General features: G+C 49.4%; 1 protein-coding gene across 7 annotated transcripts in view; it reads left to right on the forward strand.

Annotated features, from left to right (window-relative positions):
* The window catches only part of STK33 (serine/threonine kinase 33), a 152,975-nt gene extending 145,923 nt beyond the window's left edge, over positions 1 to 7,052 (forward strand). For all 7 annotated transcript variants that reach the window (XM_077866577.1, XM_077866581.1, XM_077866580.1 and 4 more), the window contains one exon: positions 6,246 to 7,052. In XM_077866577.1, coding sequence (XP_077722703.1) covers positions 6,246 to 6,428 — 183 coding nt within the window. In that variant the 3' untranslated portion in view covers positions 6,429 to 7,052. The remainder of the gene's footprint in view (positions 1 to 6,245) is intronic.
* Positions 7,053 to 20,038: the final 12,986 nt, after the last annotated feature.

Raw genomic sequence — 20,038 nt, forward strand, 5'->3', positions numbered from 1 at the left:
AAAGCAAATGTATCTTCTCATCTTAAGGAAAGGAATAGGAAAGCCACAGACAGGAGAAAAAATTTGTAATAGATACATCTAACAAAGGGCTTGTTTCCAAAATATTGAGACAGTTCCTACAACTCAATAATAATAAGGCAATCCCACTTTTAAAATACACGTAAGATTTGAACAGACATTTCAGGTATGAAAATACACTAATAGTCAATAAGCATATGAAAAAGTATGCAACATCACTATTTACCAAGAAAATGCAAATGATAACAGGAAAAGCCACAATAATATATGATTATATCCTTTCTAGAATGGCCAAAATTTAAAAAGGCAAGTTCATATTTTAGCAAATATTAGAGCAATTCGGAATTTTCCTACATTGCTTATAGATTGCAAAATGGCTCCATTTCTTTGGAATAGAGTTGGGCAGTTACTCATAAGGTTAAACATTTACTGGGCAGCCCGGGTGGCGCAGTGGTTTGGCGCCTCCTGCAGCCTGGGGTGTGATCCTGGAGACCTGGGATCGAGTCCCACATCGGGCTTCCTGCGTGGAGCCTGCTTCTCCCTCTGCCTGTGTCTCTGCCTCTCTCTCTGTGTCTATGGATTAATAAATAAAATCTTTAAAAAAAAAAGGTTAAACATTTACTTACCATTTATCCAGCAATCCCAAATTTGAGTTCATAAAAGTACTGGTAGAATATATTTATAGCAGTTTTATATATAAAGAGCCCTAAAATGAAAACAGCCGAAATATCCATGAATAGAAGAATGGATAAGCAAATTGTGGTATATCCATACAATGGAATACTACTTGATAATAAAAAGGAATGAACCACTAACACATGGATGAATCTCAAAAACATATGTTGCGATAACACGAGACTCTAATTATCTCAATAAAAGTTTCTTTTTTTAAATCTCAATACAAATTTCAATTTAAAAACAGGTTAAGCAAAAAGAGTCAGACAACAAGAGCACATGCTGTATGTTGTTTCATTTACATGAAATTTTAGAGAAGTGATTATGTTGAAAAACATCAGAATACTGGTAACCTCAGGAAGGGAGGGAGTTGAGTGGGATGTGGCCCCAGGGAAATTTGTGGGGAGTTGTTCTATTTCTTGATTGGGCTGTTGTTTATACAGGTCTATGCATTGTCAAAACTCTTCAAATTGTACATTTGAGATTTGTACATTCTACTGTATGTAAATTGTAGTTTAACTAAAAAAGAAAAGAGGAATTTATATCGCTCTCTAATTTGCAAGTTAGATTTTATTTTCATTAACTCCATACAAGGCCCAGCTATTTATGTAGGTAGCCTTATAAAAGAAATCTATATATTTGGAAGTTAATTACCCTTCTTCCCTTTGGTTTTTCTTTCCCTTCCTTCTTCCTTCTGAAAACCACAGGAATGTGAGAGAAAGTGGGTGACCATTGCAAAACTGGAGCTGAAAACTTGTATCAGAATGTTCTGTCACTTGGACCTTGTGCAGGCCTATAATTTGAATGTGTGACTCTAGAAATGGTTGCTATGGTGATAAACCACTTTACTTAAATAGCATGTATTTTACTCAAAATTCAGAGAAATGGTAACAGTTTCTAGTAATCATGTACTGGTATTAACTTGCAGGGATATGCCTAGAGCTTACAGGTTTTGCATCCATTATCACCAGATGAGTTCATCAGGTTAAAGTTACGCCAGTGAATAATGAAATATGTATATTTAGCCCAATTTTCTTGTTACATATCTCCCCTTGCACACATGGAGCCCCTTTGCAAGATTAATAATATGAGCTGGGGAAATCAGGCCAAGGGTGTTGACTTACTAAAAAATGAAACTGGAGGGAACTTGTAAGGTCATCTTTTCCATCATCCCGCCTACAGTAGGACTGACTATTCTTCAACCGTCCCAAGCGGTAAGAATCTGTTAAGGATGAGAAACAATTGAAATGCTGCTTGGGCCAGCCCCTGGTGTAACCATCCTGATTGCAGCACTCACAGCCACTGTCTAGCTCCACAGAGCTGAGATCTTTCCCCTTCTGCATTCTACAGAGTGATATTATATATGTCCTCTATTCTTTATATTTCTAGACTGAAGATCTCTCTTGTAAAGAAACTTCCACCCATTAATCATATTAGTAACCTGTCTGTAAACCTTCTCTGGTTCCTTTATCTCTGTTCAAGCTGATTGCAGTGTTTCAGGTATGAATTCTTCATGATTTTATATAAGGATAAAAGAAATTTTTTTTGTTTCTAAGATGCTTTCTGATCATAGCCAGGTTTTCTTGATCACTGTGCAATGGTATGTTGCGCCAGCATCTTCAGAGAACAATCTATAATGATTTGTAAATCCTTTCTTGGACTGATAATGATGGCCAGCTCTCTCATAATGATCATTTAGACTCTTTTCCCCTAGAACTGAATATTGAAATTCCCCTCTCATCTTCCTCCCCCTCTACATAATCTTGTGGGAGATCATCACCTTCTATTTGCGTTTTATAACCTAGAAGATCTTAGCAATTCCTATAGCCTTGGCAATTTCACTTTTCATTTCTCTGTCATGTTACTTACAAAACTGTAAAATTGCATCAGTGACAGCATAGATCCCTGAGGAATCCCTTCAACTATGAGAGAAGAAAAAGAGAAACCTAAAAATTTAGAGAACCCTATAAACCTACAAAGGAAATCCCTGAAACATTAAGATTTGTTTATATTCCTAGAGAAAAGGTTGGAATCTGGAATTTGCCTTGGCCATTTGTGTTCAAGGAGATGAGAGGCATGGCTCTTGGTGAAGAAAGCTACAGCTCAATCTGAAGGATACCATGAGGGTCAGCCTGCATCCATGTTTTGTTAGCATCAGAACACAGTTTCAATGAGAGGTGATATTTCAGAGAGGAGTCTCAGAGTCTTCAGGAAAGCTCTTACAATTCTGACTCCTGAACAGTGGCATCCTAAACTTAATGCAACTGCAAATTAGCAAAGAGAAATGGTAAGGTGTACACGGGTACACACACACACACAAAGCATTTTACGAGGTACACATATAAACACAGAAGCTTCTAAGCATTTGCAATAAACATTTGCATAAATATGTGTAGATTTGCATTAATGTTACCAGAGAGTAAAAGAACAAATATTGAGATTTGTGTCAGTGTAGCCAGTTTTAGGCCAGCTTGCAGTTCAATTAAAATCTAGCTGACTATTTTAGTTTTAATATGTATTAAATACCAAATTGAGAAAGAGAAGGCACTCATACGTTGCTGGTAAGAGTATAAGTTGATACAACTGCAGTGGAAGGCAATATGGCAATAGCTTTCAAAATTACAGATCCATATACATTTTGACCCAGGTGTCCCACCTCTAAAATATATATCCTGGAGATATATTACACATACACAAAATGACACAAGTACAAGATTATTCATAGCCTCACTATTTGTACTGGGAAGAGAATGGAAACAACCTGAGCTCTCTTGTAAAGAAACGCAAGAAGCCACAATCTCCACTGTGAAGGGAGCCACTAAATAAATTGTAGTACCTTCAGACAAGAGAATGTTGCATAACCAAAAAGAAGAATGAGCATTCTTTTTACATATGGACATGGAAGGATCCTTAAGACAATCATTAGTTTAAAAAAAATCAAGGTGTGAAAGAGTGCTTACAGTGAGCTACCAATTGTGTAAAAAAGGGAGAAGAAAGTATGTCAATACATGGATTAGACTGAACCATATGAAATCGCCATTATTAGGCTGTTTTTGACCTGCAGAAATGACTAGCAATTCTATTTGGTTCCACTTAATATTTGCTCGAAGATGCATGAACTCTCTCTGGAAATGTACACTGTAAGTTGATAGTATTGGTTGTCTTTAATGTGGGGCAGAACTGAGTTAACTGGGAGATAGGTAAGAGATTTTTAACACTGCGAATATGAAATCATGGGGGTGTGCCACCTATTTTAAAAATACATCACTAAAATTAGGTATGAATAAATAAAATAATGTAGCTGAAGAGTATCATTTTCTCATCTTGCTCTAGAATGAAACCGAGAAATATTCACTGAAGCAAACATTTTGGTTTAGGTTTCTCTTCCCTTCCCCTTTGCCAGAAAATTCTGAGGATTATCTTATGGTATCTTACCCAAGAAGAAAATACCAGAGCGTCTTATGATTTTGGAAAATCTGACCTACATCACCAGCCCCGCCCACAGAGACTGTTTTTGAGTATTTTTTCCTGGTGACTGCAACGTCTGGTCTACTTTAGTGACTCAAGTCCATTAACAAATGGAACCCTGGAGAAGACGGGAAGGGTTAAACCAGATATGAATATGCACACTTTAAAAAGAAAATGCCAGAGTCTCTGTTTCTATTCTAGAGAACAGCAGTTGTAGTGGGCATGTTGAAAAACATTTCCTCAACTCCTTGGATGATAGCTCAAAAGGTGGAAATGTCAAAAGGGAGAAGGTTACACTTAGATTCACCTTTTAATAGGATTTGTATGTCAAATGAATTAAAACTTTTATGAATTGAAATTTCCAAGATAGGTTTCCTGTCTTAGGGATCAGCACTATACTCAACAAAGCAGCTTCTCTCCAGGCGGAGACCTGAACGTCAAGGGAGTCAGCGCTCACCCCACTGCTGCACATGGGCGTTCTCAGTGAGAGGGTACCAGCTGTATTACAGAATGCTGATGTATCTTCAGTATTTTCTATTTCGTGAAAGAATCCACAGAGAAGCAACCTAGAAATTTTGTTGGAAAAAAAAATCGACGGAGGAAAGGACTTTCCTACATTTCCAGATGTATACAAATTAACTTTTCAATGCACAAAATTAGGAGCTCAAGAATTAGCAGACACAGTTAATGAAGGCATACGTGAGTGACGTCTGAAGAGACACATATTTAGCGGCTGTCTGCAAAGGTCAGGTGAATTTTCTCTTTCCCTAAATACAGCTACCAAAAATCCTAAGTGCCTGGAAGTTCTGCTGCAGCCCAGGGAGGTCATTCGTTCATCGGCGAATACATTAAGCGCCTACCACGGTGCATGAAACCCGCCACTGGTATCACAAGAGCCCGAGTGATCAAAGAAACGCCAGGTTTATTTGTAGCGTGTCACCTGTAATCTTTTCACATTTCTTTGAAAATTGTTAACCTGATTATTAACTCATCTGTAGAGTAACTCTGCGATGAGCCCTTTCCAGAGCATTCTGTGTGCGCGAGGCCCGCGGCATCCATCCTCCCGTGGCCACCCCCCCCCCCCCCCCCGCGGCGCCCCCTCCTCCCAAGGGCTCTGCCCTTCCAGAATCCAGCGCTCAGCTCCGGCCTCCAGGAGTGATCGCTGCTACTTCGGGAGGGGGGCGCCCTGGAGGGCCGGGGTGAGCACTGGGCGGGGCGCCGCAGCCCCGAGAGGTGAAGAGCGCGGGAACGCCCTGGCCCACTTTGCGCTGCCGGGCATTTATTTTCATTTTGCGCCGCAGAGAATGGGAGATTGTGCCTGTAGTTTGCACCACACCAGACACCGAACGGTCCTCTTTTCTTTTCTTTTCTTTTCTTTTCTTTTCTTTTCTTTTCTTTTCTTTTCTTTTCTTTCTTTCTTTCTTTCTTTCTTTCTTTCTTTCTTTCTTTCTTTCTTTCTTTCTTTCTTTCTTTCTTTCTTTCTTTCTTTCTTTCTTTCTTTCTTTCTTTCTTTCTTTCTTTCTTTCTTTCTTTCTTTCTTTCTTCTTTTTCTTTCTTTTTTTTTTAATTTCATTTGGGGATCCCTGGGTGGCGCAGCAGTTTAGCACCTGCCTTGGACCCAGGGTGTGATCCTGGAGTCCCGGGATGGAGTCCCACATCAGGCTCCCTGCATGGAGCCTGCTTCTCCCTCTGCCCGTGTCTCTGCCTCTCTCTCTGTGTCTCTTATGAATAAATAAATAAAATATTTTTTAAAAAAGATTTTATTTATTTATGAGACACACAGAGAGAGAGGCAGAGACACGGGCAGAGGGAGCCCTACATGGGACTCGATCCCGGGACCCCAGGATCACACCCTGGCGCTGAACCGCTGAGCCACCAGGGCTGCCCCCTCCTCTTTTCTTGGAGGCGCTGAAGGAGCTTCCTCTGGCATTTCGGACGCCCTGCAGCGTCCTCAGTGCCTGCCCCCCTCGGGAGAGGGCTCCCGCTTGCGCCTCTTGGGCCACTTCCCAGTCCCTCGCTTCCTTGAATGGCTACATACCACTTCCTGTCTGAAAAGTGATCCAGGCCTTTTCTTTTGTTTCCAGCCCACTGCGACCAGTAAGAAGGAAAACGTGGACAACTTGGACGCGAAGTGCACAGCTTCCCCCTCTGGCAGACACCTTCTCCCTGGGCTCAAAGGAGAGCCCCCCACGACTGCAGGCCAAGGAGGGGCAACCAAATCCACTGCGAAGTCCAATGCCCTCCCCAGAACCAAGAAGAAACTCTAAGTCGCCTTTACCGATGAATAGCACCAACCCAGAGCTGCTCTTCCTAGCACTGGATGAGGGGCCGGGAGGGGAGAGGACAGGACTGTCAGCTCTTTTAGCCTTTCAGCCCCGCTGAGCCCTGCCCTGTGTTGGCACCGGTTCAGACCCGCAGCCTGGTATCTCCAAGGCAGCTCAGGGTGTGGGAGGACCGCCACTCACCTGCTTGATGGCCGGCTGCGGCCTCAGTCAACTCCAGAGGCTTCTGAGAACTGTTTAGAGGAGCCCGGGCCCTCAAAGCAAGCTGGTGGGCAGACTTGCTCAGTTTTACTTCAAATTCTTATATTTAGGCACCATTATTTGTAGGAGAAAATGAGAGCCAGGCATGGCGATGGAGGTTCCAAATAATTATGTGCACTTTGCACTAGAAGATTTTGTTAGGAAATCACTAATAAACTTGCCGTAGGCATAACAGCAGAAGTGCTTCAGCCCTTCACATGTGTTCTTGTGATTTGAGGTTGCTTATAGATTATTTAAGACCATTTATTTTAAATGTAGAAAAATAGGAGATTTTGTAACCGCTTGCCATTAACTTGCTGCTAAATTCCCAATATATTGATTGAATCAATAAAAAACAGATGTTACCCATGCACGTTAATTTTTATGTTAACAAGAGGTGGCTATAATAGGGTCCTTTAAGCCCTTATGCAAATTATGAGTTTGGGCTGCTTCTGCAAAGGTAGGCACCTATCTTTGGGAGAGGTCGTGCAGCTGGACACGGGGAGTGCATCATTACTCTGGGCGTTATTAGGTATCTCCTTTCCACCTGGGCAAATCATCTTGCCATTCAAGGTCAAACCGGGTGAATAGATGCTTTGCTTGGCCCTCAGACAAATCCTAAAGAGACAGTTTACATGTGCTTTTACCTGTGTCAAGCAATAACCTAGCTTCAGCCCACCTCCCCCACGGGATCATTGTAGACCTCCAGAATGACCCTCGCCTGGCCTGCTGGGCTTGTACTACTGGCATATAAATCCACTCAGTGGCTGGGGGTAATAGAAGTGCTTCTCGGGCTTAACGTGAAGGCCCTGTTGTATTTGAGAACCGGGCAAAGACCGCACTCGTAGGTAGGGTTTGGCCCTGGCTGAGCAGCTCGGTCGGCATCTTCCTAGGGCCTTCAGTGTGCTTCCCTGGGGGATCTGCGAGCTGAAGTGTACCTGATTTAAATCGCCTAGACTTTATTGTCAAGCTGGAGTTGGCACAGCTCCTTCGAGTTCTTTCTCCCCTTACTGATTATTACTTCCAGTCCCGTCAGGAGTCCATAAACCATCTCCTGAGCTTTATGCCTTCTCTCAGGGTTTAGCGAGTCAGTCTTAGAGGATCATGTCCTGTTTACCTGTGAGACGCCCGGCCTCATTGACGAAGTGGAGGTTTCCCTTCCCTAGCGGTCCTCCCCATGGCAGGGGTAGGAGCTGGCGGCCTGGTCTCCTTGCCTAAAAGCCACCCGGGACAGTGGCTCTGATTCTGTCCAATTCCTGAGCCGGAAAATGGAATATTCCCTGTATCTAAAATGCTCTGACTTTCATAGTGACACAGTCTTTAGTATCATGCATTGGAGAAGTCTAATGTTAAATTTAAGATGATCCAAATTTCTGTCCACATTTCTTCTCTTTGGTCCTGAATTAGTGACTCTGCTCTGTAAACTTGACCAAAGGTCCAGAACTCAGCACTTAGTGACAGGTGAAGTGGACTAGTAAGTTGGGATCATGTCTGTACCTTTTCTCTGGGCAGCCATCACCTCATCCTGTCAGCTCTCATCTGTCCACACCTTCATTTTATTAATGTAAAATCATTTTGATAGAAGCTTAGCTCACTCTTTCTAAAGGGAATTTTCAAATAATTGGGAATTTTGAAATAATTTTCAAATTATTTTTATGTGTTATTTATTTGTATGGAACACCCGGGCCAGGCCATGTCTGAGCTTTTCCTCCCAACTGTTGTACCTCTTTACCATCTGGGGGTATATGGCCTTGCTCCCTCCATTTGCTTCCATGGCTATGAAAAAAGTAGCTCTCCTGCTTCAGAAGGGTTTTCAGTGACTAACAGGCCAACTCCAGGGCATCAGTGGCCATTGCCCTGACACCTCTGATGCCTTGCATGGAGGGATGGGCTTGGCATGGCCCAGAGGGACACTGGGACAGTACAGAGCAGGTGTTCTTGCCAAGGCACGCAGATGCTATCGCTCTCCAACTGAAATAATAGACAAGTTGAGGCAGGAGATAAAATTGATAAATGCAGGCTTGGGGCTGAGGAGTTCAGCTGAGGAGAACAGAAGATGCTATTAGAGAAGGGCTGAAATCAGAGGACAAAGGGAGATGGGTTGAGGAGAGGGGGCAGAAAGAAAACAAAGTATAATTACTAAAGAACATGGGGCGCCAACACACAGTTCCGCCAAGCCGGGGCCCGGCGTCAGAGGAGGGAAGCGCCACAGAGTGCTGGCCCTGGGCCCGGCCCAGGGAAAGCCTGCCCTCCAGGGCCTGTGCCCAGACACAGCCAGACCAGATGAGGACCCAGGCTGAGGAGACAAAGACCTGGGTGAGGGCGTGGGGGATGGAGGCTGAGAGAGAAGCTGCGCTGGCGACCACAGGACAGCCCCTACCTCTTGAGCACAAATCTTATGGGGTGTTGGGAGGGAAAAGGAGAAAAAGACCAGAACATGTTGTGCTTATCACTGAACTGCTTTGTTTAAATAATTCTATTTGACTCCAAATTGTAAGTTCCAGGTTAGACACATCAAAAAGCAGCCAGTCTTGAAAATGAAGCTTTTTCAATTCCAGCCCTGCTGTTGGAAGAGAAAGAATAAAGGCTTTGTTCAAACATGCATTCCCAGCAGTGAGCAGAGCTTTGAAATTGGCCAGGGAGGTTGTGTCCTGTAATGGTTGCACTTGGCTGGAGACCAGGAAGCTGCGGCCTCTGGGAAATGACCCTGGGCTGGCCATTTCCCATCTGCCCCTCCGGAGCCACCCTGCCCCACACTGCCCTCCCTGCTCCGAGAGGCTGATCTTCGGGGACTGCGTTCACCGTCTCCCTGGGCCTCTGCCTAGGTTGGGCTCCTGTCCATGGGAGGCACCCACGGGACATCCGGTCACCCGCTCCCTCGGGGCCTTCCGGGCAGGGCAGCTGGGAATTCACTCTGGTCTCTCGTGTGCTCCCGCCGGCAGCACCTCTGGGCCAGGACCAGGGGCTATTGTCCTGGGTACTGTGTCTTCCTTTGTGGGTTCCCCTCACTCTCTCAAGTACCTTTTTCACAGTCTCCTCGGTAAACTCTCAGCTACCCCATTTGAGTGGACCATCTGTCTCTTCCTGGGACCCAGAGTGACCCAGACTCTTTCCCTGTGGGTTCTGCAGTGGTCTTTGACCTGGGGCAGTTTTGTGTTGCTACCAACCTCCTGCCAAATAGCAGTCAGGTGAAGAGTGGAAAGCCGGGCTGAGTTCTTCCCGAAGCCAAGTGGTTCGCCCGGGTGGTTACTAGGGGTCGAGGGAGGGGACAGCAGAGGCGACTCCCCAGGGTGGCCCTGGACGGAGCAGGGGAAGTCTAGCATTACCCAGCTGGGTCTGAAATTGTCTCCACCCCTTCGGGACAAAAACCACATTAGGTCTAAATTCCACCTGTGGCTTTTGAAGCCTAAAGAAAGTAACACTTGTGACGCCAAGGGGGGGTCGCCCGGCCCGGCCCAGCGCTGCCACCGCCGCCTCCCGCCTCCCGCAGGAGGAGGGCCGGGCAGAGGCTGGGGGGCCGGGCGGGGCGGGTGGCGGCCGGAAGCCACGGCAACCTGAAGACGAGCCTTCTCCCCGGCCCCTGTGTTTCATCTCCGCGAGCGCTCAAATCACTTTACAAAGCATTTGAAAGTAAAATTTTCACTCTTCAAAGGTCTCACCTAGTTCAGTTTTACTCTTCAGGATCCGGTATTTTGTCTGAGTGAGCCGGCTTAGAATCGGTTTGGATTTCTGCGCGGTACATTGTTATCACTTCATTCTCATTGGTGGGCCAATTTGCTTTGCTTTTGTTCTTCAAAGGAAGGCCATATTCTGCGTCTGCCTTGGATTTTCGCGGCTTCCTTCCTCAGTAGCCAGTATAATCAGCTCCAGTCTGTGCCTTCTGTGCCAGTACTTCTGTGCGTGGCTCTAAAGACAGTGGAGCAGCCGGTGGCAGCGGAGGGGTGGGGATTCCTGGGGGTTCCTGCCGCGGCCCCAGCCGCCTCACTGCAAGCAGCGACGCACACGGGACCGGGACGTTGGGATGACTCCCAGCGCCACTCCGGTGTCACCACCTGCCAGCTCAGCGACTCTCGTCTCCGTTGCCTTGTGCCATCCCAGGCACGTTAGGAGGACCCAGTGAACCCAGGGTGAAGACCTCCCCAAAATATGCAACACTGCCTGGCTTGGCCCAGAGGACAGGGCCTTGGACCAGTGCCGCCGTGTTCCCCTCTCCTAACAGGCTCTATGGCCTCTTGGGCATTCACGCACGTCCCTGCGGCTGATGCAGAGATTGCACCTTGCCCTTGGGGGACAGATGCACAATCTTTGACCCTCACCCACGACGGCCTCTGCCAACGAGATCCTGACATCAAGCTGTGTTTAGAAGAGATTTTTCTCATAGGGACAGGAAGTCATCTCTGTCCCCCGGGCAAGTGCAAGGTCCCAGAGCCGGCATCTGCAGTCCAGCCCTGGGGTGAGGCAGGTGGAAGATGAGCCAACGGACACCTGCCCTGGACCCTGAGGAAGAGGCCCTTGCTTGGAGGTCCCTGCATTGATTTATACCCAGTTTACTAGAAATCAGAGTCCTCTTGGAAGGAACCAAATTAGTGGAAGGGATCTTGCCTTTTAACCAAAGCCCATCTTCAGGGTAATGATGTAGAAGTAGCAACATTCACAGAGCCCTTACCACATGCCAGACACTCCTTTAAGTGTTCTTTTAATCCTTACAGCAGCCTGTGACCTGGTAATGTAGATGGCACCTGACATCTCCAATGTACTGTTCGTACATTAAGGCACAGAGAGGTTGGCAGTGTCCAAGGTCATCCCACTTAGGAAAAGCAGAACAGAGATTCGAACTCAGCCAGCAGGCTAAGTATGTCACTGTTGCACTACCTGCCTCTCAAGGTCTTTGTAGTTTAGGCTGAGGCTGCTGTCAAGTTTGATCTCAGAGTTGCAAAAGGCCAGTGGCTCATGATCACGTCCATCTCTCAGCCAAAGCCTAGAGTAGTCATGTTGGCAAGTTGGGGGTTGAGGTTTCAGAATGGAGTCGGGTTATTTGGCGTGTTGATGAATTTGAGTAAGGTGCAACCACACCATCCCAGGGAGAGCTGTATTCTGAAGGACCTTGTGGAGCGAAAACCAATTCTGAGTGCTTTGACCGGTCATTGTCAGGAGCAGTCTTTGGAAACTTTTGAATGTGTTTTTGACTGAAGAGAGAAAAGAGGCCCCATGGCCGCCCAGACAGCCCTGTCTGTATAGACATAAGAGACAGACGTCGCGGGGGCTGGGAGCTGTAACTCCCGGGGCACCTTACCCGTGGGGCTAGGGATCCCTACCACTCTTCCACTTGCCCGCATGGCGTCACCAGGTAGTGGGCGCAGCTGTGCAGCAAGCAGGTGTGGAAGTCAGCGCGGGCACACTTTCAGCCCCCCCCTCTCTCGTACTCTTAGCTTTTGCCATCCTTCCTGCTCTCAGCTTCTGTTTTCCTCCTCACACTGACAGCACTTGGTTTGGGGAGCACAGACTGTTTCTGGAGGCTGGAGCCCACTCTCTCGTGCAGGACAAGGTCAGACCTCTGCTCTGGAAAGAAGCCCAGCAGCCAAGGATGGCACCTGCTGCCCCGGCTGCCAGCTGGTCTGCTGCTCACCGCTTGGTCCCAGGAGAAGAGAGGCACTTCTTACCCTGGGTGCTACTCGGAGCTTTGGAAGAAAGGCTTCTAGTGCAAAAGCTCCCAAAGCCCACGGACACGGGTGATTTTTTTGACAAGAGTGTTTTCCCTCCAGAAGAGTTAACCAGTTGGCTTAAGCCCCTTCCTCCCATCAGTGGGGACTCAGTCATGGGACCTTGGTGCTTCAGCCTCTGGGACCTTGTCTGGGCCCCATCTCCCCAGTCTGGAATCTTGGGGGGATATCTCACCTATGGTACACTCTGCTTGCCTGGAGGGGAGCGACAGTCTCTCCACTGCTGATGTCTCCATTCACGTCCAGGGTGACCAGCCCCACACTCTGCGGCAAAGACCGGGAGTTACCCCCAAAATTTTCACTACATAGAATTGGATTGTGAGGGGCAGCCCCGGTGGCTCAGCAGTTTAGCGCCGCCTTCAGCCCAGGGCCTGATCCTGGAGACCCGGGATCGAGTCCCACGTCGGGCTCCCTGCATGGAGCCTGCTTCTCCCTCTGCCTCTCTCTCTCTCTCTCTGTCTCATGAATAAATAAAATCTTAAAAAAAAATAATTGAATTGAGAGACTCAGTTGGTTCATTCAAGAAAAATACATACTGACTGACCCTCCACTATTGCCAGGCACAGTGATGGGCGCTGGACATAAGAGGAGGTAAGAGACAGCCAAGGTCATTGTCCTTGAGGAACTTGCCACCTTCGTGTGGGGCAGATGACCAAGATTTATACAAATATGTAAAATAATTATGTACCGTGATTAGAGCAAGGATGGAAGTAAATAGAAAGCTAAAATGGAGCATGACAGGATAGGAGTCTTCTTGGGAGCCTTTCTGAGCTTTAGCTAGAAGGCTAAAGGGAGGGCTGCTTTAGGCCGAGGGAACTGGGACACAGCTGGGTGGACTCCAGGACCTTGACCACAGGCCAGGAGGGTGGGGCGGTGGGGAGAGGCTGGGGCCAGGTCCTGCAGGGCCTTGGGGGTCACAGGAAGGAGTCTGTTTATTCTAAACACAACAGGGAACCAGTGACAGGTTTCCAGCTGAGGAATGACATCTGATGAACGCTTCGTTCTGTCTTCTACGGAACAAATGACGCCGAGTGGAGCAAAAAGAGAAGCAGGGAGTTTGTTAGGAGACATTGAGTAGGATGGTGGCGGAGAAGATAGGGAGGGATGGTTGGAGGTGAAAAACAGTCTGGGGACAGATCGATCGGATCCAGTGAGGGATTAGACACGGAGGGTGAAGAAAAGTGGCCCAGAGACCATGAATGACTTTCAGCCTCGGTAACCAGACTGATGGTGGCTTTACTCACTGAGGAAAACCTAGCGGGGGGTTGGCAGTGAAATGAAGAGCTCCTCCAGGTCATCCTAAGTCGCGGTGCTATCGGACTCTGAAGTGGAGGTGGCCTCTTGAGGTGGATTTAAAGGCCAGAGTGGGTCACGGTGTCCGGAGAGGAGGGGAAAGGATGTGAAGAGAGATCCAGGGCCCTGGGGAGACGGAGGCATCGCGGCATCGTCTCGGTTGCGCCCTCACTCAGGGACCGGGCATGGCCGTATCCGGGCAGGACTAGCAGGAACGTGGTGCGGGATGACGTGAGAAGCCGTTTGGACAAGCGTCCCTAGGAGATGCAGCCAGACCTCCTTCTGGTTGATTAATCACATCTGAATAGTGACAGGTAACAGGCGTTCACTGACTCAGAATTCCACAGCCTCCCTTCAGCACAGACCGGGAAACAGTGGCCCAGATACCTTCCCGCAGCCCAGATCTGCAGAATCGTGGACTGTCCGCAGCGGTCCCTTCAGCCTCGCTCCCCCGACAGAGGACCCCCCCCCCACGCAGCCGCTGATGAAACACTCCCCGAGGGCAGGGGTCTCACTAGAAAAGTCTCCCTGTGAGCTGACACCTACTCCTCGCTGGCCACTCTGGAACAATTTAAAGTCTACTCCTGCCACGTGATGGCCCTTGGGGAGCTGGAGGCGACCCCCACGTCCCTGTGAGCCTCCCCAGCTTAAACATCTCTGCTTCTCTCCGACTCCTCCTCAGATGTTTCTCAGGCCTTCATTCTAGTCCATCTGGGTCTTTTTCCAAAATGAACCTAAGCCCCCAAGTGTGGCCTGCCACCCCTGTCCTCCGGACACCGGTCCCTGTCCCCCGGGGCTCATCATGTTCCTGTTAGCCCGAACTTGTGGACAGTCTGGTTTGACTTTACTAGCACAGCATTTAATAATTATGCAGCCCTGAAGCACATTTATTTTCCTATCGATGTCCTTGTGGCAGACTCTCAGGGACCACCAGAGAGGCCGCTCCCAGTGTGGTGCCAGCAGCGAGCTGCAGAAGGTGCCCGGGTCGGATCTGAGGCCCCAAGGCCTGAGATCCCCCAGGGAGACAGACACATTTTCCTTTAGTATCTGTCTTGCTCACCACCACTGAGATACACAGCGGGGAAGTCACGAATGGAGTCAAACCTGCTCACCAGAGAATGTACTAGTGGCTTAGCTACTGCCCGGGGGCCACTGAGGAGCCACAGGCTTGGCGCCCCTCGGACCAGGCCTGTCCCCAACCCTCCAAATAGGACGAGCATGAGGTGTCCTCTGTGTCTGTGCACCCAAATGTCTCCTGGCCTCACTGCCACAGGGACACATCAGCATCTGGGCCTACACTAAATGGCTCTGAGCCATTTAAGCATTGGAGTCTTGTCAGCAGATTCCCTCCCCAAAGCTCTCTAGACTTCCCAGGAGGGCTCACAAGCATCCTTGTTCCCGTGCTGCTCCTCGCCGGCCAGCAGAGGCTAAGATATGACAAGTAAGACCAAAGCGTCACTTTTGATGTCCTCGCCTCCCACCTTTATCCCCAGAGCTTCTGCTTCCCCAGCTTCTGTACGGCGCCTGGTGTGCATGTGTCCAAAGCCATGAGGCCTTGGGCCCAGGTCCCAGGGTCCACCCGGCAAACACAGAGCAGCTAGGCCTCGGGTCCTGGAATGTCCCTCTCTGCGGGGCACCCCGTCTTCCGGCCCCTGAGTGGGCTCAGCTTTGTGTTGTGGGTGGCTGTGGGTGGTGAGGGGGTGCTAGGTGCATGAGATGTAGGGTAGGAGATGAGGGTGAGTGGGTGTGTGGGAAGGAATGTCATATGCACTGGAGGAAGGGTGGGAGGGCCCCTGGGGGATCTCTCAGATCTTCCCTGGTCTGCTCCCAGGTCTCAGAGCACCCAGGTAATCCTGACACACATAGAAGTCTGCTTCCTATCTGGGCCTCAAAGCAAGTAACGGGATTTGCAGGCAATTTTTGAATGTCAAGGAACGTTATGGAAAGAGCATATGAGTCCGTGATGAATGTCTCTGACCACATACCTGAAGTTTTTGGTTGACAAAATCTTTCAAAATACAGAGCCCACAGAAGCAATTTTATTTTTTTAATTTTTTTAAAGGTTTTATTTATTTATTCATGAGCGACAGAGACGGAAAGAGGCAGAGACACAAGCAGAGGGAGAAGCAGGCTCCATGCAGGGAGCCCGACGTGGGACTCGATCCCAGGTCTCTGGGATCACGCCCTGGGCCGAAGGCAGCGCTAGCTAAACCGCTGGGCCACCCAGGGCTGCCCCACAGGAGCAATTTTAAAAGGCATCTTTGGGAGTGCAGAGGGCAGGATGTAGCCCGACCCCTCGCGGCACAGCAGGGCCCGACGAAAGGGCTGTTTGGGCTACTCGGTGCCCACTGGACTGATAGCCAGGAGGTGGATGCTGAGTAGTCTCTCGGGACCCTGTGCTCAGGATGCCCGCTGTGGGACAAATCTTCTGGATTCCGTGTGAGGGCCAGTTGGGTGCTGCTCCATGACCAAGTCACCCACAGCCCTAGCGGGCCCTCACCCAGTAGCTGGCCCCCTGCCCTTCTGTCTGGGGTGGCAGCAAGAGCCTAACCCTAAGCCACAGTGAAGGTGAAGGGCCAGGCAGGAGACCCTCAGCCACCTGATGTCTCGGAAAACCCTCTATCAATCATGTAGGGGTCCCTGTCACTGCCTCTGAGGGATAAGAGAGCTTGAGATGTATTTTAATTGGACAGTTTTTCTGGGGTTTGTTGACCAAGGTGAAGATTGAGGGCTCTGCATTGCTCCCACATAGGTAATGAGAAGAACTGCATCCACCCACGACCGTGGGCATGTTTATTGGTCATTCTTGGTTAACAAGGGCACGATCTCTAGCTTTTAGCGCTGGCTTGGGCTGTGACATAGTTGAAGGGAAATGGGTCTATTTTATAAGGTGCACAGAGGCACAGTCAGGTTACTGGCTCTGATGCATGGACAAGTAGGCAGGATACAGGACACCTGGAAGGAGAGCTCAGATGCTGGCAGATATGGCTTCAGATTCGGCCACGGACGACACTTTCCTGCAAAGAGTGTGGGGAGCTTCAGGGATGGCAGGAGCCAAGTGCAGCAGCTGGAAGGTGTGCTGATTTCAAAGAAATGCAAAATGAAGGCGCCCAGGAGAGACAGGAGGAAGGGGAGCTCCGGGAGCCCAGACTCTGCCTCAAGCGTCCTCCCTTGTCCCAGCTGCGGCCGAAGGCTCTAAATAACATACACACGTGAACACACTCGTGTGCAGCTTCCAAGCCTCACTGCTGCAGGGGGCAGATCTGAGCTTGCCCGCGTGACATGTCCAGACATATAAAACTCGGAGTCTCTCTGTGCCCCTCCTGCCCAGGACCCAGATACCCCGGTCTCCTGCCTCTGCTGGGTATCGCTCAGGAACCACAGCTCCAACCTCGCTTCTCCTCCTGGGGTCTCTTGGGAACATTCCATGGGTGGCTGGCATGAGAAGCAAAGAATGCAGGAAGCAAGGGGATGCACCTGTCCTTTGGAAATCTGAAAATCCCAGTGGCCCGAGTGCCCAGAGAGTGGACTGTGTTCCGAAAGCTGAATTTCCCTCCAAGGCTCACTGATCTGCTTCCACTCTCTAGGTAAAAAGAATTCACAAATTACGTTGCAGACAACTCGCTGTTGGCACCGCGTATGAACTGCGGCATTTTGTTGTTTTTTGTTTTTTGATATTAATGAATATAAGTTTGAACACATTATAAAACAATTCTATGCATACTTGAAAATCCTTGGGAATCCCTGGGTGGCTCAATGGTTTGACGCCTGCCTTCAGCCCAGGGCCTCATCCTGGGGACCCGGGATCGAGTCCCACATCAGGCTCCCTGCATGGAGCCTGCTTCTCTCTCTGCCTGTGTCTTTGTCTCTCTCTCTCTCTCTCTCTCTCTGTCTCTCATGAATAAATAAATAAATCTTTTAAAAAAAAAGAAAGAAGAAAGAAAGAAAGAAAGAAAGAAGAAAGAAAGAAAGAAAGAAAGAAAGAAAGAAAGAAAGAAAGAAAGAAAGAAAATCCTTCAGTGGTTCTATCATTCTTACCTGATGGTGCAGGTTCAGCCATTCAAGGAGCACACATTCTAGGGTTTTCTCACCAGTAAGGAGTTTCTCTGGGAACAGCAATGTGGGGAGGGAGTGGTGAGTTATACCTCCACGGTAGCCACGGATTGAAACGTTTCACATCTGATCCAACAGGAGTGCCCACCCTTGCTCTTAGGTGGTGGGAAGTCCCACTCTAGAAACCCTGTTGTCGCAAATATGTGTCACAGCGCATCGTAGGGTTAACCAACAATGATGAAGCTGAATTGATAGAAGTCTGTACTTAGTGGCAAGACTAACACCTAATTAAAACTACTCTGAATAGTGTTCTTCAGCCCCTGCAAGGGTGTGCTCCTATGGGAGTTTTGAAGCCTCGGCGGTCACCAGACTTCTCACCCGGGCTCGGCATCCGAATCCTCCATAGGCTCTGGAAGCACAGTGATGACTTCAGTTTGTGATGCATGATGGGAAATGTTATTGGTTAAAATCCCTCCTGGGAAACATACTTCTTTGCAAAACATCCTTTGGTGGGTCCCCAGTTTAAAAGGCAAGCTGGCCAACAGGCCTGAGCCAGGTGGAAACATCCGAGGAGAGATAGGGCGGGTGACAGCGTCTGTCTGGGAGAGGAGACAAGGGAGGAGCAGTCAGATGATCCAAACCCCCCATTTGCAGTGTGATCTCTCTGCGACGACATCCCTGTTATGGACTGCATTGTACACCCCCTCCCCAGATTCCTATATTCAATGCTCCACAGCTCCTGTAACTGTATTTGGAAGCAAAGCCTTGAGGGAAGTCACTAGGTTAAGTGAGGTCATAAGGGTGGGGGCCTGGCGTGGTGTTGGTGTCCCTATAAGAAGACACACCAGGGACGCCTGGGTGGCTCAGTGGTTGGGCGTCTGCCTTTGGCTCAGGTCCTGGGATCGAGTCCCACATCAAGCTCCCTGCGTGGAGCCTGCTTCTCCCTCTGCCTATGCCTCTGCCTCTCTGTGTCTCTCATGAATAAATAAATAAAATATTAAAAAAAAAAAAAAAAAAAGGAAGAAGAGACACCAGTGAGTGAGGACATGGGATGTAGTAGGCTGCTGTCTGCAGGCTGGGAAGAGCGTCCTCACTAGCAGCCAGCCCTGTTGGACCTTGATCTCGGACTGCCCAGCCTCCAGAATTGTGAGAAAATAGTATCTATTGTTTGAGCCACACCCTCTGTGGTTTGTGTTAGGGCAGCTGGGGCTGCCCATTCAAGCCCCCTGACTCTACCAATCTCCCCCTCCTTCCAGCTTCCAAGCACCTGAGGGCAAGGGGGCAGGCAGGGCTGGGCTCCGGGCTCTGGCTGTCCCTTGGCGGGGACCTTGGTGGGCCCCAGGGCAGTGTGAGAGTTGGTGCGAGCTGAGAGGCAGAGAAGCACCAGAAGCCCCGAGAACTGGAGACCCTTTGAGGGCTCTGGACCCCCACAGGAGGGTAAGTGATGTCAAAGCAGCAGGGGTCCCGGCCGAGACAGGGGGTGGGGATCACACACTAATATGAGCCTTAGTAAGCAGGGGGCTCACAGCAGAGAGGGTTGGTGGGGAGGCCCCGGGATGAAGGAAGACAGGATGCGTGGACGGGAAGGGCAACGACCTGGGGAAGCCCGGGCTTCACTGGGCCTGGGAGTGAGAGGAGGACCCCCCAGGCCCCCGGAGCAGCCGCAGCCCAAGGCAGAGTCCCCAGAACCAGCCCCCGGGGGGAAGCAGCCTGGGAGGCTCCAGCGCAGGACTGGAACTGTGCTCCCCCAGGACTCCAGGTCCAACTCCCTGCCCCTGGGGGGCAGCTGGGCTGAGCCTCCTGGGAGAGGGCTCCTGTCCACAAATCCCCGAGTGTGGCATGGAAGGTGAAAGGGTGTGGACGCTTCCTGTCTTAGCCTGATGGCCTGACATCTTGGGGCGGCAGGGCCTCCCTGGGGCCAGGGTGAGTTTTCCCTTCAGATGAATGGGAAACTGCTGGGGGTGGGGGATCAGCAAGAGCTGGACTGGGCCCCCCGAGGGCGGGGACCAGGCTCCCATGGGGGACACAGGGCTTCAGAACTGGAGGGGTTAATTAAAGAGGGCTTGAGAAATCCATAAACACCCGGCACTGACTGGCAGGTGCTAATTTCTTCTTTGGTATTCACGATGACTTTCTGTTAATTAAGCAGAGAGAGCGCCCAGGGGAGGGGCGGCCAGCCAGACATCCTGGCACAGGCGGACCAGGCAGGCTGCCCAGCCGGGCCTTCGAGGGTGGGGGTGGCCGGGGCACAGCTTGACTTTGAGGCTCTGAGGCTGGAGAGCGAGGCAG

This window comes from Canis aureus, chromosome 23, assembly GCF_053574225.1.
Source record: "Canis aureus isolate CA01 chromosome 23, VMU_Caureus_v.1.0, whole genome shotgun sequence".
Classification (NCBI taxonomy): Eukaryota; Metazoa; Chordata; class Mammalia; order Carnivora; family Canidae; genus Canis; species Canis aureus.